The sequence below is a fragment of the Triturus cristatus genome, chromosome 9 (assembly GCF_964204655.1).
Source record: "Triturus cristatus chromosome 9, aTriCri1.1, whole genome shotgun sequence".
NCBI lineage: Eukaryota > Metazoa > Chordata > Amphibia > Caudata > Salamandridae > Triturus > Triturus cristatus.
The window spans coordinates 373,598,071-373,620,719 of record NC_140592.1 but is presented as its reverse complement, the minus strand read 5'-3'; the positions used below and the strand labels follow the sequence as shown (position 1 = coordinate 373,620,719).

Below are 22,649 nucleotides of genomic sequence, written 5' to 3'. Positions count from 1 at the left end.
GTGTGGCTCAACCGGAAGGTGTTGGTTGTCAATTATAGTTGGCTGTCAATTATCTCCCCTACCTTTTGCCTGATCCAATAAATAAAGCATGGTTTTGTTTCCTAAAGCCTTCTATGTCTATTGTGTGACCCAAAATACAAGGTTTGACTCCTTGTTCTAAGCAGCCCCAACTATCATATGAACTAACAAATAAGATGATTGCAGTCATTCCATCAGAAGCAGTCATAACTCAGAACAGTTGAGGCAAGACTACATCTTTTGCAATGCTGTGTGCGATAAAACTGTGGTCAGACAGCTCCAACCACCCATGAGGTCTCCTCAAAAACTATTTACAAGCTGCCACGTCATATTGGCCATACAGAATGACTGTATTCTGTAGAAAAACTTATAGGAAAAACCCTAAGGTGCTCCAAAGGATTCCTAAGGAGAAAAAAAATACAGATTTCAATAAGTATTTTTATGTTCATATAAAACAATATTGAAAGTGGTGATCAGTAGAACATTTGTGAAAATCCATATGTAAGGGGAAAATCTGAAAAAAATCTAAACTTAAAACCACTACAAAAAATATCCATACATGGCTATAAAACAGAAAAATGTTTACATATCTGACTCTACTTGGTTGTCTGCGTGATGAATGCTGAGCAATTGATTACTCTTGGGAGCTTTTTTTTATTTTTTTATTAAACAATTTTTATTTTTCACACCAACCAAAGACCGGTACATACAATATACAGTCAATGTGAGCAATACCCATTTGAATGTAGACATGCCTTTCACATAATGTCATTCACCCCTTGGCAAAATGGGGGTCCATGAGAAAAATAATCATTATACATTTCCTGGGAATAATGAAAGGTCAAGTTAAGCGTTGGGTGCAAGCCAACAGTGTGCAGGGAGCGGGGGACTGAGAGACCCAGAACATGACCCCTTAGGGGGAGAAGCCAGCACCTCCGCCGACTCTTGGGAGTTTTAATGTGTATATCTACAGGATACTGGGAAGGAGATAGGAGTCACACTTTGTCAGTTCCTGGACTTAGGATAGCTTACATTAATTTTGGTTCTTTCTATCGTGATATCCTTTTAGAATGCACACCAACTTTCCACTTAGCAGTAATAGCTCGTTTTCTGTTATTATTTAAGAATCTACTTTTTCGGTTCTTTGCTTAACCTATGGCTGCAGAAGATGTCATAGCTATTGACCATATCAGTGGGTATAGCTATGCTATGTCAGTACCATATCAGTGGGTGAAAATACCTTGTCATAGAATTATTCAAATCTTTCGCAATTTTGGGAAAGTAATATCTGATAGAACACTTTCCTTGTTAACTCTTCTCATACCATATCCAAAGAAAACTGCTATGGTTTTGCTGTATATTTGATTTTGATAGGGCTGTGAACTTGAAGCACTCGCTACCAAACAGCGAAGATGATTGTGAGACAGCGTCCCCTCCTGCCTTTGGCAGTCTTCCAAGTCTGCTTATAAAGGCAGCAGAACCTCGGTCTACCCATGAATGAAAACACTTGATCACACAGTTTCCACCAAAAAGCACCTAGTATTTGCAGTGCAATAATACTGTGATGCTTCTATCAGTAATAAAAGTGATTCCACTGTAGGACCCAATGGAATGGGAAATAACATGCAGAACATTGTGCTTCTGCACCAATTGTCACGCCATCTAGTAATTCAGGGGTGTTTTCCAAGGACAAATCCTTTAAGCTTGATCTAGAAGTTTGGCACCTGGAAAATAATGCTGCATTAACACATGCAACAATGCCGGAGAACTCTTAATTATGATTTAGGTGGAAACACCTGTTCTGCCCAACACATCAACTTTTTGTGACACTCCAATTGACTGGGTGGATCAGGACAGAGTAACTCCTTGTGAGATGGTGTTTAAACAAAGAATGCCCATCATTGCTTTCGGTTTCCGCAGCAATCACAGCACCGAAACCGCCCTCATCGCCGCTACTGATGACATCAAGATCCTGCTGGACAACGGCGAAACCGCAGACCTCATCCTCCTGGACCTCTTGTCCGCCTTGGACACCGTCTGCCATCACACCCTGCGCACATGCCTCCACGATGCAGGGATCCATGACAAAACCCTGAACTGGGTCTCCTCCTTCCTCACCGGCATAACCCAGAGAGTCCGCCTCCCCCCATTCCGATCCGAAGCCACCACAATCACCTGCGGCGTACCCCAAGGATCATCTCTCAGCCCGACCCTTTTCAACATCTACAAGGCACCTCACGCCAACATCGTCTGAGAACACCACCTCAGCATCATCTCATACGCCGACGACACCCAGCTGATCCGCTCCCTCACCAAAGACCCGGCCATCGCCAAATCCAACCTCCAACAGGGAATGAAGACTGTCACAGACTGGATGAAGTCCAGCCATCTGAAGCTGAATTCCGACAAGTCGGAGGTCCTCATCCTTGGTCCCACCCCCTCCGCATGGGACAACTCCTGGTGGCCGGCCATGTTGGGAGCTGCCGCGACACCCTCCAACCACGCACGCGACCTGGGGTTCATCCTGGACTCAACGCTCTTCATGACCCAACAAGTCAATGCCGTCTCCTCCTCCTGCTTCAACACCCTCCGCATGCGCCGCATGCTCTACAGATGATCCCCACCGAAACCAGAAGGACGGTCACCCAAGCCCTCGTCAGCAGCAGGCTGGACTACGGCAACGCCCTCTACGCGGGAACCATGGCCAAACTCCAGAAAAGACTCCAATGCATACAAAACGCCTCTGCACGCCTCATCCTCGGAATCCCTCGCTACAGCCACATCACCGCCCACGAGAGACCTGCACTGGCTGCCGGTACACAAGACGATCACTTTCAAGCTCCTCGCCCACAAAGCACTCTACAACGCCGGACCAGCATACCTTAACGAACGGCTCACCTTCTACACCCGAACCGCCAGCTTCGCTCCGCTGACCTCGCCCTCGCCAACGTCCCACGCATCCGCCAAACAAACACCGGCGGCAGATCATTCTCCCACCTCACCGCCAAGACATGGAACACCCTCCCCATCCACCTGCGTCACACCCAGGACCTGCTGACTTTCAGGAGACTCCTCAAGACCTGGCTGTTCGATCAGTAGCTGCGACATCCCCCTCCAGTGCCTTGAGACCCTCATGGGTTAGTAGCGCGTTCTATAAATGCTTGATTGATTGAGTGTCCACAATTGACTGAGTGTGCTAACTAGCAGTGTTCCTCATTGGGGCTGCATGCCTGCAGGGAGAGCAATTAATTGATGGGGTTTATCAAAGAGTGCCCAGCAATGGTTGTAGCCATAACACAGTGGCCAAAAGTTAACTTTTACACCAAATGTGCCAATCATGAGTTAAGTGTTCCAAAAAAGAGCATTGGGTGTGTCAACAAAGAATACCCCAACACAGTCTGTTTGTGTTAACAAAGGGTACTCAACCGATGTACCAATAAAAAATGTTCATCAATAGTTGGGTCCCCTGCTGTGTCCACCAGTGGTTGAATGTACCAACAATTAGTGCCCATCAGCAGTTGAGTGTACCAACAATGTGTAATCATTAGTGGTTATGAAGTCAACAAAGAGCCAGCTGGTCATTGTGGTAACAAAAGGGCCTGTTTGTGGTTGACAGCGCCAATGGTGGTCAGGTATGATATCAAAGAGAGTCAGTCGGTGTCTAAATGTGCCAATAAAAAAGATGAAATTTAAGGTGGGTGTGAAATATAGTGCTTCTGTCATACAACTGCATGAGAATAACCCATTAGTTAGAAGTGCCAAGATAACTCAGCACAATGTCTGGAAACATGAGCATGCAGACTGTACTCAAGAGTTGCAAGTGGAAATATATAATGCTCCCCCAGGCAAGGAATTTCTGCACTCCAGCCATTTTGTAGGTGGAGCACCGACAGCCACACAACCCTGCTATATATACTGGGTCGTAGGCAAAAAAGAATCTTACTTGATGTTCTGTTACGGATGAGTGTTGGCTACTTGGGTGCCACAAGTTAGGTTGATGGATGCCCACAGGCCCAGTGACTATGGCTACGTCTAATAAAATCGTGAGAGCAACTGCACCAATCGAGTTAACATAAAAATATGCCCAGAGTTCTGACAGAGCGCGTAGATGTATCTAAACAGAGCACGTCCAACTGCCACCAAGCTTAAGCACCCTTCTAACTGTGATCTGGTTTGTTTTTGGACACTGGTCCTCATACCTACATGTGTCTACAAAGACCCCTGTGGGGTTTTGAGTAACCTGAAGTCACTTACCAGTAGATGCCTCAGCATTGTTTGTGTTCCAGGACTCAATGATGAGGGAGAAAGTACCCTGAAATACACAAAGGCTTATAATTAAGGATCATGCAATCTGAAATACATAACATCACTTCTTGCCCCATAATGTGCAAATATATCTCAGCACTATGGATGTGGCGTAACAAAGTAGTTTGTCAACTCTGTTAAAGAGCTACATTACTTACCATAGCACCAGGAATTATTTTTATCAAATAGAATCACATTAATAACTAAAAGGCGTGGACTCCCTCCTCCTTTCTATTCCTCAAATGCAGACCAGACATTTTCTGTCAGCTTATCACATTCGGTGCACACCTTAACTGTTCTTTCTCTATAAGCCCAGACTCATTCTTAAATAGATCTCATCTTCTCTTCAGCTTTTATCAAAAGGTTGTATCCAACAAATAGAATCCAGCAATGCAACTGTGTTGGGCAAAAGATTGGTTAACTGAAGAATCTGATTGATTTGAGAACCCTGTGGGACTATGGTGCGTATGTCACTGATTTGGCCAACTCGTTGGGAAAAGAATAACTAATAGATGAACAGGTGGGAGATGGCAGCATCTTAGTGGTAATCTAGGTAGGGTAGGTTTCTGATCGATGAGGCAATTCACCATCAAGAATGTATGGTCTACAGAGAACAGAAAGAGTAGACCAATGTGGCAATCAACAGATTGGTGAGGGGTGGCTGCAATGTCTACAGAAAAGCAAGGCGCTTTTTGCATTGTGCAACAATGTTCCTAGTCAGACAGGGGTCAATAGCTGATAAAGGAACAAGGAACTCAAAGCTTTGCTGAAGAACCACAGGTGAGTAATCATGGGGATAATCTCATCTTTTCAGTCTTCTTCCTCATATCTAGGCAGCTGAAAATCTTTTTAGCAGGAAGGTAATGAACATTTCAAAAGAATACTTCTTAAAGACCATTTAAAAAAATAAAATAAACACGTGAAGCTGTAAAGCAGACATAATGTGTAACAATTTCTCTTAACCCTCTTTTGGGAGCTGTTATATCCTCAATATTACATGTATGAAGCCTTTGGTCGCCACAACCCAGTTGTTTATGAGCTGAGTGATCATATCTTAAAAAGGTTCCTGATTCAGGCATAACAGTACAAGGACACATTCTTCCTTGCTAAAAGCATCTTAAAGTTTCTTATGGAAAAGCAAAAACATTTATATGAAACCACAGGAAGTCCATGGGATACGTGATGCAAATTACCATGGAGAAAATATTTTCAATAACAGTCAAGTATGGACTTTCTGTTGATTGCTATCACAATTGTAGCTCACTGTCCTAAATTAATCCTAGCATATGCTTTTCTTACTCCTAATGTGAAGATTATCTAATCGTTCTGTATGAAACCCATAATAATATATTAAGAAACATATAAGATTTGTAAGAGAAATAGCATAAGACGTAATGAATAAAATTGCCCCTTTTGCGACGTTTCTTCTAACAGTTGAGAAAGCACATTGAGAACACTTAGAATTGCTCTAAATTGCAAACGGGTCTATCTGTGAATATCTATTCTTTGAGTGAAAGATTAAGATCCCACCACAGTGGATCATGGTAAACTTACTATGAATATCTGCAGCTACTTTTTATTTTCCAGTAAGACTTACTGTGACAAAGGATATATGAGAAATGACATACAGCATTTGGGCTATAAATAGTTTCTTTCAGTAACTGTAAAAGGTGGAGCATCGTCTGCAAGACTATCAATTACCCGAAATCATCTGTGTTTCCTTTTGATCTATGCGGTGGAACGAGGTAACAATTCAAACGTAGAGCGAAAGATATAAGCTCCTTGCCTGTATCAATACTTTTGATCATTTTCAATAACGGAAGTGCTGAACAGAAGTCAATCACAAGAAGGATGGAAGCCCAGTGTTTTGCCCGGCCAGGTATACAACGTAGGTTACCACAGTGCCATAGTTCTGTGATGAAGATCTGAGCCCCATAAGTAATGATGAATATGTAGGACACCCAGATGTCTCTGTGCTAGGAAGAGTCACAGTGAAAAAAGGAATCATTGGAAAATCTCTCCATATCAACCCAAACAAACATAGAGTGGTATTTGCTGTATTAGTACTTCTACCTGACGTGCACGTATTTTGAAAAACCGCCTTGGCAAACAAATGCAATTTCCTGGGATGATTCCACTTGGAAAACAGTTGATAAGAACTGGGTTTGCTCCTAGAAGGCCGCACTTTTTCTCCAGCCATGGCTACATCTAACTATCACTAGTGTAAAGCTAAAATGATGCTTGGAAGATGGGAATTAAAATATGAACCTACGAATAAATATTTAAAAATGCCTATTGGCAAGTTTCTTAAGCCTTGCTTGAACTCTCTGCTTTCAGGGTTTATGACCGCAATAGTTTCTCGGTCTGGCCCCATCATCACTGATGCGGTATGTTCACACTACCACCACCACCACTACTAACGCTACCTTTATTGGGGTATAAAGGGATGGTCTTCATTCAACCATTATTGAGCTGCAGGCCCACATGTCGCCATAGCCCACACAGCTTCAGTAATCTGCTTCCTCTCTCCCTAGTAACAGCAAGCGAGGAAAGCCCTCCATGTCATAGGGGAAATTAACAAGCACATGTGGGACATTTCAGCTCAAGATATTGGGCACTTTAGTTAATAGGGTTGCTTGTGTTTGCTTCTCCAGCGGGAGCAGGCCATTCGGGCTGGGCTGTATTCACGGCTGGCTGTTCATCCCACTCTATCAACATCACATGCTTTACTAACCGCTCGCCACCCGGTACTTGTATTTCACCCTACACTCACTGCCCATCAACCTCTAGAGGCGCGTCATTGCACAACTAATACTGATGTTTCATCTGACACGAAGTAGTGAGACTTCACTATACTTTCAATACTGATGTGTCAATAGCTAAGAAGGAGGCTTAAACCCACATCTAAATCCGTCACACTGCTGCACACCTACAAAGGCATTTTCAACCCACTCTAAGCCCTGTCCTTATACTTAACAACATATGCTGTTCTGTCAACATTCACCAAAGGCTGTCTGCCTCTCATTAAAATGTAAATGTGTATGTACTTGTATAGCGCACTGCCACCCCCAACGGGGGTATCCTGGCGCTTTTACTCATACCGCTGTGGAACCCTTCCTGGCCTTTCCCTGTGAAATGTCCACTCCTGGGCACTCCCATGGTGAAGCCAGGCATCCCAGCGCTGCTGGGGCCGTTGTGGTGATTAAGCAAGCTATTGCCCAGAGTTGCAGCGTGGGACCCATGATTAGAATAGGCACCGAGGCGAGAATTATCAGGTCCGAGGAAATGGAATCCAAGACCCGCCGAGGCCGGGGATTGAACTCTGGTCCCGGGCCAGAACCCTGCCGCTCTAACCATTGAGCCACACTTCTCCATTAATAAAATCAAGATCATTTTCTCTATGCTAAAATAATTTGTCTCTCAGTTTTCCCCAGCCACATTGTTACAGAAAGGAAGCTGCTTCACAAAGCTGTGAAGAAAAAAGCAATGCACAGGACATCCTTGCACTCTTACCCCATCCTACCATCCACGCCTTCTTCAGCTCTTGTCAAAACCGTGAGTTAGGTATCTTGGGACTTGTTTGGGGATACTGCTACCATGAACAATGTTTTTTTTCAGAGTGGGAAAGGGATGCAGTGGGGGATCGTTTAAGGGTGTAGGATTTATAGTAAACTGTCTGCTATGCTGTGCATCATTGGGTCTTCATCACCTGCCAGTGAAACAGTGATCTGACGAACTGCTCTCGATTTTGCATCGGTATCACTCCAGAATCTCTGCCAGAAAATGACAGACATTCAGCAAGAAGAGTATTTTTTCAATGGGCGAGGGTGCCCTATTATGATAAGCAACAATTGGCTGTGGGTTAATGGTAAGGGGCAAGATAGAAGCGATGGTGAGGGATCTGCAAACCCAGTTCTTATCAGTGGAATGTCATCATGGCATACATTCGTACAAGTAGTTTGTCTCTGGGCAAAAGGACTAGGTCAACTAACATTCAGTTCTTCCGTAAACAATAACTGTATCAACCAAGGTTCTGTTTTTATGTTAACAAGTAGAGGCACTGTGTTTTTAAAGACACAGAAGGGGCTTGGATTGGTATGCCGTGTCCAAATATCACACAAAGATTCATGAGACCTCCTGTTATATTGGCTTACTTCATTCATGGTCCCATCCTGTACTAGCTAATTAAGCGGTTTAACTTGACTGCCATTCAAAATTCCAGCGTCCTGATAGAGCTGAAAGTTCATTTGGATATCACAAAAATACTGAATGTATTGGTTCTACTTCTGTACAGCAGGGTTGCAACAGGGAGAAGAGGAACCATGCTTTGGATAGTTTGATTTTGAAGTACCAACTTTCATTCCGCGTCTTACCTCTCTATACCTTCTGTTACTCAGCCCAGCATGCCGCCAATATTGTTATCAGGAAACTATTCACCACTAAACAGTGAAGCTACTCTTCATCTACACTTTTCAGAGAGTTTTCACCCTGCACAAATTGTTATTGTCTATGATGCTATTAATTGCAACCCAAAATCTCTTATCAGGAAGCAAAGATTGTTACCAAAAACCAGGGGACTGCAATTCAGGCCAAGATTCCATGACGGTTTGTTTTGTCGAAGGATGCTTTTGGCCCTTTACAAGTAATGTAACGCTTCTACTGCGGAGGGTGGATACCCCATCTTCTAGTGATGGACACACATTAACCAGGACTCCTTTGTATTGACCAGCATAGAGACCAATGCTTTACATTCTGCCTTGCTCACCTCTATCCTTGATATCTCACTGGCTATCTAATACCTGGGGTCTACCACAAATCCAGTTAATCAACACCTTTAAATATTCATCCTGGATGGTACTGGTAGTATCTTCAAAGGGATACTTTTCTGATCGTTTGCTTATGGGAAACATCTGTATAACATTCCTATTCTGCAAACCACCCACCGCGTCATGCCACATTATCTTCCTTAGCCTTACTATCACTGACTCACCAATTCTTGTATGAGTAGCGCTGCCAAAGGCAAGCCTGTCGGCGCCTGTCCAGGGCTGGACGGCGCTCTGCACCAGGACCCCTGGACGTTTTTCATCTCTGCATATTCAAGAGAAGCCCTTCTTGAATTACACAATGACGGTAAGCATGCTTCCTGTAATGTTCATGAGTTTAATAGTGAACCGGGCAGTTACCGATTTTCGACATGTAACTTTGCTTTTAATAAACATACTTCCCCGCTGGTAGGAAAAAACACACCTTGGTTTTCCCTTGCCATGAAAACTGAGCTGAAAGGTGCTGCGCAGGTGATTTCATGTGCACTATTAGATACCTGGTCCCTAATCAAGAACAATTTGAGCTTGCTGATTTTGTAGAACAGAATGCACTCGACATTATATTTGTGACGGAGACTTGGGCTGACAGGACTTCAGGCTCGGACTTAAAAATTGCCATCCATGAGGGTTTTAATTTTGACAGAGTTGACCGACAACGAAAGAGAGTCGGTGGCATTGCGATAGTGTATTGCAAATTCATAAAGGTAGCCTTTCAGCCTACCACCCAGCTTGATTGTGAAGCCCTCATGTTTAATTTGAAATTTAATAATACAAACTCTTTTCAAGGCCTTCCTATATGTCGCCCTCCTGGCCCTAGGGGCAAGTTTATTCAAACTATGCAGAACCTCATGGAATCCTGCATTGATCTCCCTAATCACACCATTAAGGGTGATATTTATTTCCATTTAGAGCTTCCTGACAATTCAGATACTGAAAATCTTGTAGACTGTCTTAATGGTTTTGATCTTGTTCAGATCATAAATGACCCCACCTACCAGGCCAATCAATGAGTACACGCTAGATGGAGTATTTACTAACAATCCAGGACTAGGTGTGGAAAATGTCCTGCCTCTATTATGGACAGATCATACGGCCATTTTCCTTACACTTAAAGTTCCCTCTACTAATGGTTCCAGTTCTAACTTTACCAGTATGTTTAAAATCCGCCCTTGGAAAAACTTGAATTCTGCGGAACTAAGTGACATTCTTTCAAATTCTAGTCCTACTTTAGACAAAAATGTTGAAACCGCAGCTGCCATTTATGCTAGTTGGTTAGAATTTACAGTGTCGTAGCTAGTCCCTGTAAAAACAATAACTAGTCACAGGGAGGGTTTTACAGCCCCTGCCCTGGTACTCACAAGAACTACAAGAATTCAAACAGAAATGTAGATATCAAGAGCGCAGGTGAAGGAAAGAACATCATTCTGAAGAAAAGATAAAATATAAATCAATTCTTATTAAGTATAAAGCGCTAATTGATGCAGCAAAATCTAAATACTTCACTGATAAAATAAGCTCGGCCAAAGTCTCTACTAGAGAGCTATTTACAACAGTTAATTCTCTGTCTAGCTTGAGTAATTCTTTTTAAATCTTAGTGATTTTTCTTGCTGGCTGTTTGTAAATCGCACTCTTTTGTTGTTTATATATTATAGCTTTAGTAATGGCAGCACTTTTAATCCTAATCAATCGTTCTGCAACAAATTGGTGGAGTATTTTCAAGCCAAGGTGAATCTTATTTTTCAGGATTTCACCTCCAGTCATAATACTTCTTGTGCTGAGGGACATAGCTCCACCTCCAATGTGGCAGAAATTCCGGAAACCAATACTGGTACTGATCAGTAGGTTTGATAAATGTATCCCTCTCTGGAGAAAGTAATCAATCTAATTAACTCCACAAAGTTGGGGGTTCCTTCCCACCCCTGCCATCCTCATGTTTTACATGAGGTTACCAGGACAGTGTCTGTCTATCTTAAGGAACTACTAAATACAATTTTGACTGCAGGACAGTTTCCAGTTCTGGAAGAAAGCCTCAATACTCCCTTTGTAAAACAGCCCTCATTAGATCTCCAGGATGTGAAAAGCTATAGACCTATATCTCGCCTCCCCTTGCCATCTTAAGTGCTGAAGAGGGCTATGAATGAGGAAATTCAATTTTTTTCCGGATTCAAATTATCTTCTTGATTCCTGGCAGTATGGCTTTAGAGCAAATCACTGTACGGAGTCGGCCCTATTGGCAGTAACTGAAGAAAAAAGAATGGCGGTTGACTAAGGTGGGAAGGCGGCGTTGATTTTTTAAAATCTATCCACTGATTGCCACACGGTCAACAACTCACTTCTTATCCACCGGCTCAAGATGATCTGCTTCAGGAACTGGCCAATTTTATCTGCAGCTACAGTTTTTCAGTAATCTCCTACGCAGACGACACACAAATTGTGGTGTTGAAGCTAAAGTGGCTAAAAAGTTTTGCAATTGCATGGCTCACATCATAAGCTTAATGCAAAAAGAAACTGTCTGTAATTAAACTCAGAAAAAACTGAGGTACTATTCTTTGGGAATTACTTCATGGTGGCCATCGAATCTTGGTTCTCCTCCCTCCCCGGTCCAAAAGGCAAATCATCTGGGAGTCGTATTTGACACCAAACTGTGTTTTTCAGACCAAATAAATCAAACCGCCTCCTCTTGTTTCTTCCTGCTTAGAACTCTAAAAAAAAGTTTTTTCTTTTCATACCTTAGAATTACAAAAAATTGTCACTACAAGGAACGATTATTGTAACGCCTTGAATATGGGCTCTCAGAAGCGTTTTATGAAAACATTTGAAAATTCCAAAATTTGCCTCTATTTCTTAATCTTTGCAGGGCCTCCGCTAGTTACCAGTTGGGGCAAGGAATAATTTCAAAGCACTATGTTTGGTGCATAAAGGTCTTCATCTGACAGGACCAGAATACTTACAAAATATATTTTTGGGGCACTCACCTGGTCGTTGCTCAGATCAAGTTCTGCTAGACTAGTGGCTGTTTCCAGAATTAGTAAAGCAAGATAGGGGATGTTTTTCCTTTTGTGCTAGCAAACTTTGGAATACTCTACCGTTAAATCTAAGATCTCAACTAAATTTGTGGCATTTCAGGAAACCGCTAAAAACCTGGCTTTTTCTCACAAATAGATAAATAATATTATCAGCTCTGATTTAGGCTCTGGTACTTTTTCTTTTTGGAACGCTAGCGCCAAGACTCCCTTGGGTAATAGGGTTCTATATAAGTTTATTTACATCACATAGGAGCTCTTAGAAGTAGCTAAAGCTAGGTCCAGGAGCTCAAGTCCAGTAAAGCTCAGATTTATCATCCTACCATACATGACTGAACTTAAATCATTGGTTCCTAAATAACTACCTAATGGACATTTAAGCTGTGGGATTCCACTGAACACCCCATCACATGGAATATTGCCCTTTCCAGTCAATCCTAGGGCTCCCCTTAAACACTCCATTAAGTGTAATTCTATACTTTGTACTAAGGCCTCCCATTTCACCTCTTGTCCAAAGATGAGCCTTTATGTAATCAACAACCCATGTCCTTGGGTTTTCTATACCACATAAATAAGCCCTGATAGTAACTGATCATGCATGTGGTGGTCCATGAAAAAGAGAGTGAGGCTTAGAAGAAGCAGGAGAATTGAGCATCAGCTGGTGAAGGAGTGTTGGCGTTAATGATTTTCATACCCCATTGATGCTGCTTTACTTTAAATAAGGAGCACGCTGTTAACCATACATCCAAAGATGTGGTATCACATGGCGGCAAATGTTTTCTCTTTTACACCACACCCATTACTGTTTCCAACATGCACCCCAAGTTGCTCCTCCACTCTTGCCTAAAGCCCAATAAAGCATTCCCTCCCAACACTAGAACTAACAAACCTTTCCCTCTACAACCAGTTCTGTCCCTTCTTATCAAACCTAAATATGTCCTTCCATCCCAAACCAAAATAAACCAAACCCTTATAGTGCAAGCTTTTGATTAATCCTGATAGGGGTGTAAGGCTTACACCCAATGCTGCCCCTTCAACATACACTCAGTTTCTTACTCTTTACTTGTAAATTCAGTGATGTTCCTTTAACCTGCATCTTTGGTGCCTATCAACTTGTAGTTTATATTAACCACTTAACAACACATTTTTCCATCTCACCCCTAAGCCCAGATATCCAGCAACACCAAGCTTCCAGAACATAGTGGCATGACCATGCCACTCATTTTCAGTGACCCAGTCTAGCACTGACACTCACCTTACTGCTGGAAACAGATACTTACTCACCGGGTTGGCTAACCCACTTCCAAATATCTTTTTTGTGTCTCTTTTTCCCAGCCTTAAATTTCCCTGCAAACCATGCAGCATCTACCATCTCCAGAGTGAACCCACTATAGGACGGCATGCAGACGCCAGCCAGCTGTGCCACAAACCCTTAGAAGGAGTGGGTACGTGAGACTTATCACTGGGAGTACAACTAAAATAAGGGAACAAAGACTATATCTTCTTTTCATTTTGAGTCACAAACAGGAGAAAAGTATAATGTAATTTCTTAGAGAACATCCAGACTGCGCAATGTTTTCATAATCATAGAAACATGCATCCAGCTCCATAACACAAGAAGTCCATGAGTTTGAAAACTGGTTTCACTTGTATGGCCAGAACAATGTCCAGATACCAAGGAATATGCGTTTGCCTCATAGGGAGAATGTTATTTAGAAATCTATTCATATGTCTGGGTTGGACAAAAAGAAGCTGTAAACTTGGTTGCATGTAGAGTAGGACTCATCGGAAGAATTTCTCGAGGTCCTCATGATTGGCATCTATTAGAGCCTGTGCGAACAAGATAAAACAACAGTGCAGTCCACTGGGGAACACTGCCACCACTTTTGTTAGTCTGTCAACTAGTAAAGTATCCCCTCACTACCTTGAGCTATTCTACATTATGAGCAGGCCCCTGGAATTATGCAATTCTACCCCATAATTTTGGATTTGATGTATTTGCCACATAATCCATTATCTGCTGCATAATCTGCAGAGTTTAACAAAAAAAGTTGTTTCTAGCTTAAACAGATCAAAAGTTACTAAAAACATGGTGTCCTGTTCGCACGTAGTGGAAGGCACTTCACAAACGTTAACTGGCCATCTTTTAGTTGCTTATTTCTGTATTTGGTTGTTAAATTGGAACGAATGGGGTGAAATCTTTACCCAGACAGTATCGCCATGTGTAAAAATCTAAAAATATTCAAATAATACTATAAAAAAATGTGTTGCAATATGCAGCATAATATGCCTTTTCTTTTCACATAATTTGGTGCTCCCTGTTGCATAATTTGGTGTTCCCCTGTCGCATAATTCCAGTGGCCCTGATTATGAGTTAGGCTCAAGTGCATAACGGCTGATTGTACAAGCCTAGGATCAGAAGATCTTATTCAGTGGGTAGTAGCTATAAGAGTTAATTATTTGTTTCTGATCTTTAGATGGCTGTTACTCACTAGACACTTTGGCAACTTATATAGCTTCATCCCAAACTAGTTGATTAATATAACATTCAACCTAGAGAGACCAAACTCATGCCCTGTGCAGGTGGCCCTTTACGTTGTGCCTGGTGACAACAGGTAAATATAAGACACATCCTTGGGACTGAACATCCTCTAGGAGCCTGTGGAATCCTGGTTCTATTTATTTGGGATGAGAAGGAGACTGATGAGTCTGGCTGCTTCCACTGTTCGATGGATGGTGATGGGAGATTCTGTTGTGTGGGGCCTGCAGCCAGATCTTTTTGGAACCACTATCTAAGAATAGGGGAGAGAGACTCCCTGCTTTTGTATGTCAAAACTAATTTCTATTGGAGGAAATGGAAAAATGACATTGGGGTTTAACACATGTACTCCAACAACTTTGTGAACCAACTCTTAACCTGAGTGCCCGCGCTCAAGTGAACTCTGAAAAACTCACAAGACACACTCGGATGAGGATCTGAGGAGTTGGCAAGTCTTTTGGTTTAGAAAGCAATGTACCACAAAGGATACATGATAGGAAAGAAGAGTGTGGGAGCACCACTAACAATCAGATTTGCTCTAACCATGAGCTTGGTTCTGGGTGGCAACTACCAGTCAGTCAGCCTAGAATCAAAGTTAGGAAACTTAAAGTAATCACCTGTGAAGGAATGGATGATGTAATACTTAGAAAAAAGTGAGTTAGAGGATCCACTGAAGATCAGGTTCACAAGGTAAACGTAATTGCCTGTTATTCCTTAATCCATTCATACATGTCTTTGTGGAGGATCTGTTAGATACTAGATGTCCACCTACAAATGATACAGTGCTTCGTCACACGGTTGTTAACCCACAGGAAGTGAAAATAATAAGGTATCAATTTAAAAACCTTGAAGTAATTGGTGAGGCAACATAGGTTCAAAGAAAGCAAGTTCAGTCTGATGCATTCAGAGAACTGACACCTTGAGGGACAACAAGATGTCAAATAACAAATGTTTTATAGCCCAGTCCACATATGGGTATGTATCAGATAGTCATGGACACTTATTGAATTAGGTGTCAAGCCATGGTTTCTGTCAAATTCTTTCATTCCAAGGTTTCTTAGCTACCTCATAGCATCAGATATGCAGGAGGGCTATTCACCTAGAGGTAGTCTGGTTAGTAAATTAGAGTTGTTTGGTAGAAATTAAGCTTTAATACAAAATGCAATCCTGTCGTTGGAAGAAATAGCGTAGAAAAGTAACATAAGAAGCTCAGTGATGCCAGAAGTTTTCAAAAATACTTTTAAAAAAATGCTGTCTTCCGCACTTGAAATTGGAAACTGTGGGATACCAAAGTATCACCCACTAATATAAGCAATTATGACCCACTGAACTGGGTATGACAAGATGCAAGCTCATATTTAATCCCTGTTTTAAATGAGGATGAAGAGTAATCAAATGTAATTTCTCTAGATAGGTCCATGCTTAACCTCTTCGATGCCGATGACGGAACGGTTCCGCCATGCACGCCGGTTGGGCTGTGCTTATGACGGAACCGTTCCGTCATGGCCCCGCCCGCGCTCAGATCTTTCAGCACTGCGCGGGAATCTGCGCAGCGCTGAAGAGGTTATGAGTTAAGCTGCAAGATATCCCTTAAATGTGTTGATGTTAATGTTCCTATTACCTACTGAAAGCATTCATTCTGGGATGCAGGATTCTGCATCTTTAATCACATGTGCCTGTGCTAGATTGATTCTACTATCTTACTATCTTAAAAAGAAATTAATTATCTCTGAAACTCAGGAACCAGGCATGCAGATGCAGTCCGACTGGTGAAATTAACCTTCTGAGTGACATGGTCTGAGGCAATGTTCCCTCTAATTTTGTTATTCAGTGTGCAGCAATGGAGGGCCACTGTGCACCGCTGCCAAGGTTATGTGCGCTAAAGACTAGTGATAATTGTCTAGGCAAGTGAGCACAAAAATTACCGTTCTTTATTCCAATATAAATATGTAATTGTCATTTTTGAGGCAAAGGATTTAATGTAATTGCATTGCAAATCAAAATGGTCACATCAGCATCTTGCACTTTGTGCTCACCTATGCCAAAAAGCCAAAGCATGAGTCGAACCCTCAAAAATAGTCTTATCAACCTAATTTCATGTTTTCAAGAATTTCTTTAAGTGCATGTTACCTCTCTGCTGATGCAGACTTTGACAGGAAGAAATGCTAAATGTAAACAGGGAGCCTGGTTTGGCCTCTTAGACAAAATATAAACAAATCCAAATTACAAAGAGATAAAAGTTATGTGTTTTACTGGTAATTCAATAAAATATTGCAATAAATGATGCATGCTGGGAATTCCAATCCCACTTATCATGACAGGGCCAAACTACAAGTCCCAGAATGCAAAGTGTAATTAGGCAAGAAGTATTGATCATGAGGTGTCCATTTCTATGCTCATTGGCAATTAGCGTTGTTTGCCAGGGCTACTTCTGCCCATTTAACCAGCTGCAATTCGCTGATTTTGAATTGCAAATAAAAAATCAATTATCAGCCCCAAATGCCCTATCCCTTTCTTAGATATCAGCTATGGTGATTGGAAAGGAGAAATCCAGCTGTGTCAGAAGGAGTGACACCAGCCTCCAATATCGCCATGTTTGGCTAGGCTTCTGCCATTCACAAAAGTGATAGGGGATCCCCACAGAGCTTGGCAGGCTGTAAACCATGGGCTTTGTTTACCGTTCATCAGGCAAACTTTACTTAAGATTGTATGGGGTCGATTATTATTAGATCAAGCAGAGCAGCTGTGGATTATTACCACTGTTGCTCCATGTTTAGACTGTTCAAGTTCTTTTAAGCACAACAAAAAGGTACAGATCTGTAGCAGACCACACGATTGAATGCTGGCTTTGCAATTTATATATCTTAACAAATTACCACAATAGTCCAATGGTGCACTGTGAAAAAGAAAAGAGCTTGAATACAGCACAGATTGCTGTATTTAGAGGGTTGAAATTAGTTAACCATGATGTACATCGTGGGTTATATTTCAGTGTTTTGCTTCAAAAGTAGTGACTTCAAAGTATACCAGAATGGTGTTTGTCTAACTATGTTTGCAGGTTGAGGCAAGGTCTTTGCTCTGCCACGTGTTCTCAGCTCTGCCACCATGTTCCCAGCTCTGCGAAACTGGTGTGAGTGCTACTAGCACTACAGGCAGCTGTTCTCAGCCTTGTATGACCCCATACATGGCAACAGACCCGATTCAGGCGGAATACTGCCACTTTTTGAAGCCAAAAATGTCTTTATTTTTGCTGTCTCTCACATGCAATTGCCTGCTTCAATGCAAGCCATTCAAAATCTCCCACGTTCCTGTTCTAAAATATTGGCAAGTATTATGATCTATTTTGTTGTACTGGGTGTTTCACTGCTTATTTCTTTAAGAGTAGGGGGAACCGAGACGCTGCAGGCGGAGTTTCAGCTGCAGGGCAGTGAGTACTTTCGGTACCTACAGGTCCGCCATGCGCTGGGCTCCGTCTTCCCGGATGTTGCATCCATTCCGGAGTCTTCCCCCCTGGAGGACAGAGTGCTAGATGGCCATGTCCCGGACAGCACGATCTCCCTCATATACAAAAAATTGATTAACGATAGATCGTGTCTGCTGACTAGTCTCCGCGAGGCTTGGGTTGCCGACGGGCTGGAGCTGGACGACGAGGATTGGATCTCCGCGGTGGCCTCTCCGAAAGAGGTGGCCATCCCGGCTCGCCTTCGTTTCGTCCAGCTCAAGATCCTTCACCGGGTCTACGTGACGGGGCCAAGGCTTTTACGTATGGGTTTTGCCGGTGATGGAATGTGTAAGCGTGGCTGTGGTGCGTTGGCGACTTTCATGCATATACTGTGGGGGTGCCCGAGGGTGGGGCGATTCTGGCGTGGTGTGCATGAGGTTCTACGAATGGTTACGCGTGTCGCGCTGCTGCCTGAAGCGAGGAGATGCTTGCTGAATGTCTGGGAACCAAATGACTACTCGGTCCCGCAGGCGCGGTGGGTGACTCTGGGATACATGATAGCCAAGCGTGATATTGCCCAATTGTGGGGATCCCAGAGGCCCCCTGCGGTGTCGGCCTGGAAAGAGCATATGGATTGGTGTATGTTTCGTGAAAAGGTGGTGTATGTGGCGAGGGGTAAGCCTGGGGCGTGGATGAAACTCTGGGGCCCCTGGAACGCCTACCGCGGGGGTATTTGTGAGCCGCCGCTGCTACCGGCGGCCTCGCCGGCTCCGTCTCCCTAGATGGCGCCCCTCCCTTGGCCGCGGGCGCGCGGTCCCCCAGTCCCTGATCTACTCCCGTCCCCCTCTTCAGAATTTTGCTGCTGGTTTGGATCCCCCACTTATGGAGCACGTGTTGTCACTTTGGATCGAGGGTTGCCTTGCGGTTGTGGTTTGTTTACGTTGTCTTGCTTTAAGAAAATGGAACCGTACTGTGGGCATGGAGCTGTGAGGCCTGCACCATTGATCACTCCTGTCTTCCTACTGTGCACCGCTGAGAAAGTTTTTTGCTGTATGTATGTAATATGCTTTTGATGCTCTAGCGGCCGGCCGTGTGGTTGTAGGCCCATACCTGTAACTTCTATAAACTGCAATAAACGGTTTCAAAAAAAAAAAAAAAAAAAAGAGTAGGGGGAACCCCTGTCGGGATGTCTCTGCGACACTCCGGGGGTCCGAGGTAAAATAGGTGTGCCAATTTCTTTTTAGACACTAACATTTGGTCTGAGGGAAAATAAGTGTCCCAATTTATACTTAGACACTAACATAACTCGAAATTTCTACTGTGATCTTGTCAAGAATCAAATGTTATCATTCTTTGTGCCTTACATTTGTGATAAATTGCACCATGTGACATAGGGACGCACGGTGTGGTTGCAAGGTGTATGGTCAACTAAAAAAGACGTGCATAGCCTGCCCTACAACCTCCGCATTGCACATGCAGCAACACGGACAGTGCACCTGGAACAGAGCATATGCCTTTCACCTGTTCAAATACATGCAAACGACAAGCGAACTAAAGAGATTACCAATCTCGCTCAGCTTTCAGTTCTCATTGGGGGAGATTATTGTTTTAATGGCGAGTAACGGAGGGGGTGGATTGAATTTTCCTGATTACAAAAAGTCCATGCATGTTGGTGAATAAAGTAAAGGAGAGATGTATTTAGGTATGTTTGTTGGGACGATCAGCAGTGATGTGTGCACAGGTGACACTTATAATATCATTTTTATTTTTTAATAGCTCTCAGTTAATCTCTGCACGAAATAAATTGTCAGAACTTTAAAATGCTTTAGGCTGAACTCAAAGAAGAAAATAATATTCTTTTGAAAGGCTGCTCCTCTTTTTAACTAGCGGCGTATTAGATCTCTCTCTCTGGTTGCAGGCTATTTATGGAGACACACTGATCTTTTTTTTCCTCAGGCTGAGTTCCATCACTGTGGTTGTGTACCCCAGAGCAGCGGCAGCAGATTCTAATTGCACTATTACTGCAGCCCCTGTCAGTGCGCATGTCAGCTTGGCTGGCTGTTAACAGCTGGCCAATCTGACACTTCAGACTGCACATTCCCAGGGCTGAGAAACAACCAAGGGATTGCAGCCACAGGTCCCCAATGAGTGCTGGATTAGTCTGCTCCAACCAATCGGTTGGAATCATGTTGCACAAGAGAGGAAGTCTTTCCCTTTCCTACTGCCTGCCGGAGTCACCGCCGAAGAGAGAGAGACACCGGATGTGGTTCCATGCAACATAAATGATATGTTTTTTGGGCATCGAGCCTCACCATATGTTAATGTTGCCGGCCGCCAATGCCCCAGACTCTGGGGTACATAACAAATGCAGTGATGGAAGCCTGAGAAAAAAAAAGATCAGTGTAAAGGGTTTCTCCAGTCCACCCCAAAGCAATGAGGATCATCACAGTCAGGGAAAACAACAATCTTCGAAGGACCAAAGTGATCATAAAAATCAGCGAAAGCAGGCAGATAAAGACAATTCCCAACTGCCTTTCAGAGTATCTGTGGGGCCTTTTTCTTAGAAACTCCCTGGAAAGGAACAGAAAATATTCTGTGTTAGTTGCAGGCAGTAACAGGTCCACCTAAAAGACACCTCTTTGATTGAAATTCCAAAGCAAATATTTACAAATCTTATTTTTTTTATGAAAGGCCAGCAGGTTATTTAGAGGATCAGTCTTGCAAGTATGTGAAGTTCAGAAATTGCCCAAATCAATCGGCACTGGTTCTTGGCAGAGCTGAAGAGACTCACAGCCCCCTTTTGTTTGATAGGGCATCAGCAGGGCATTATCAGCTAGGATCGGCATGCAATACCATACTAAGGCAGATTGTGCTCTGTACCGAGTGCTAATGAACCAAAATAACAATATTCCTGTCCTTAGTGAAAGGAAGACAAAGGTTTCCAAGCCAGGCAATTACCCCAAGGTCCAAGCTTCATGAGCATTCAATGATAGCTTGTCAAGGTGGGGCTCCGAGCTCTCCATGGAATCAGTTTTGAGCACTGTTGCATGAAATAGGAAGATGGGAAGGGCTACCCTTCAGTAATACTGAATTTCCTTTCTGGGCAGTGGTGTTACTTGAAAAAATAACAAATTGCTCTTTGGATGAGACCCCTGTTGGGACCACTTCTGCAGTCTGCCTTGTGGAACAAGGTAGGAGCAATATAACATCAGATCCAAGTTGGTGCAACATGACTGACATGAGAATGCTCCCCACTCATCATGAAACAAAGATACTGAAGGAGTGATGGCACGATATATGCATCCAGCAAATGAAGGGATACAACCAGATGGGTTAGGTTGCAGGGTAGTGTGGAGTTTGTACCAATGTGATCACCGTTTGTTTTTCAAGACAGAGGTTGATATACCTGCTCAAAACACAGGTCGTAACGTAGATTACATTACATTTTAATACATTCAGCTCATACTGGGCCGGCACGGAGAATGTTTGCCTTCTATTTTGTGACAGATTGGTCTGCAGCCCCCTCCCCCCCCCCCCCCCCCCCTCATATGCCACGGGCGGAGGCCATAGTTCCACTAGTGAAAGTTTTACTTTGTGACATGGCTATCCTCCTCGATTCCCTATTGTCAGGAGGGACTACCACACCAAGGAGTCGAGTTGTAGTTCAGAGCGTGATGAAGCATGGGTCCCCGGGAGCAGATAGTTGTTCCAGCCAGCATACCATGCGTATGAAAGAGAGTTTGCAAATAAATTGGATTGGATTGGATTGCCATTTATAGAGCGCACGAATGCCGAAGCGTCTTGGCACTGGGGTGAGAAAAAGAAGGAGAGGAAGGACCAATGTCCACAAAACAGACACCTTAGGTCCTAGGAAACAACCAAGTTTTTATTTGTTTCCTGAACACTGTCATGTTTGGTTGGAGTCTGGCTGTGATAGGTAGTTGGTTCCACAGCCTAACCACACCATGAGATAAGCTCTTACCACCCCATCTGGCTCTACGAACTTTCATGGCAGCAATGAGGCCAGAATTGGCTGATCTAAGATTTCTTGTGGGGGCGTACCAGTAGAAGATTGTATGCAGGTCCGCAGCACCTCCACCATAAAGGGTCTTATGAGCCAGACATAGGGCCTTAAATTCTAAGCGTTGCTGTATTGGAAGCCAGTGCAATGACTTAATGGCATCCAACGTAGGGTGGCCTTTGGGGATGTTCAACAATAGCCGCGCCGCAGCATTTTGAATAGACTGCAATTTAGACTTCTGTGCCTTGGCAATGCCCAAAAATAGGGCATTGCAGTAGTCTAGCCATGATAAAACTAACACCACTACCAGGGTTTTCCTTAACCCCTTCAGCGCTGGGCGAATTCCGCCGCGGTGCTGAAGGGTTCGAGCGCGGGCGGGCTCATGACGGAACTGTTCCGTCATGAGCACAGCTCAACCGTGGCTCATGACGGAACCGTTCCGTCATGAGCATGGAAGGGGTTAATTCCAATCGGATAA

General features: G+C 43.4%; 1 protein-coding gene across 1 annotated transcript in view; it reads right to left on the bottom strand.

Moving 5' to 3' along the window:
- DLL3 (delta like canonical Notch ligand 3) overlaps window positions 1–22,649 on the bottom strand; it is a 71,043-nt gene that overhangs the window by 25,076 nt on the left and 23,318 nt on the right. Inside the window, exon 3 of the mRNA XM_085625194.1 lies at window positions 4,273–4,330. Coding sequence (XP_085481320.1) covers window positions 4,273–4,330 — 58 coding nt within the window. The remainder of the gene's footprint in view (window positions 1–4,272; window positions 4,331–22,649) is intronic.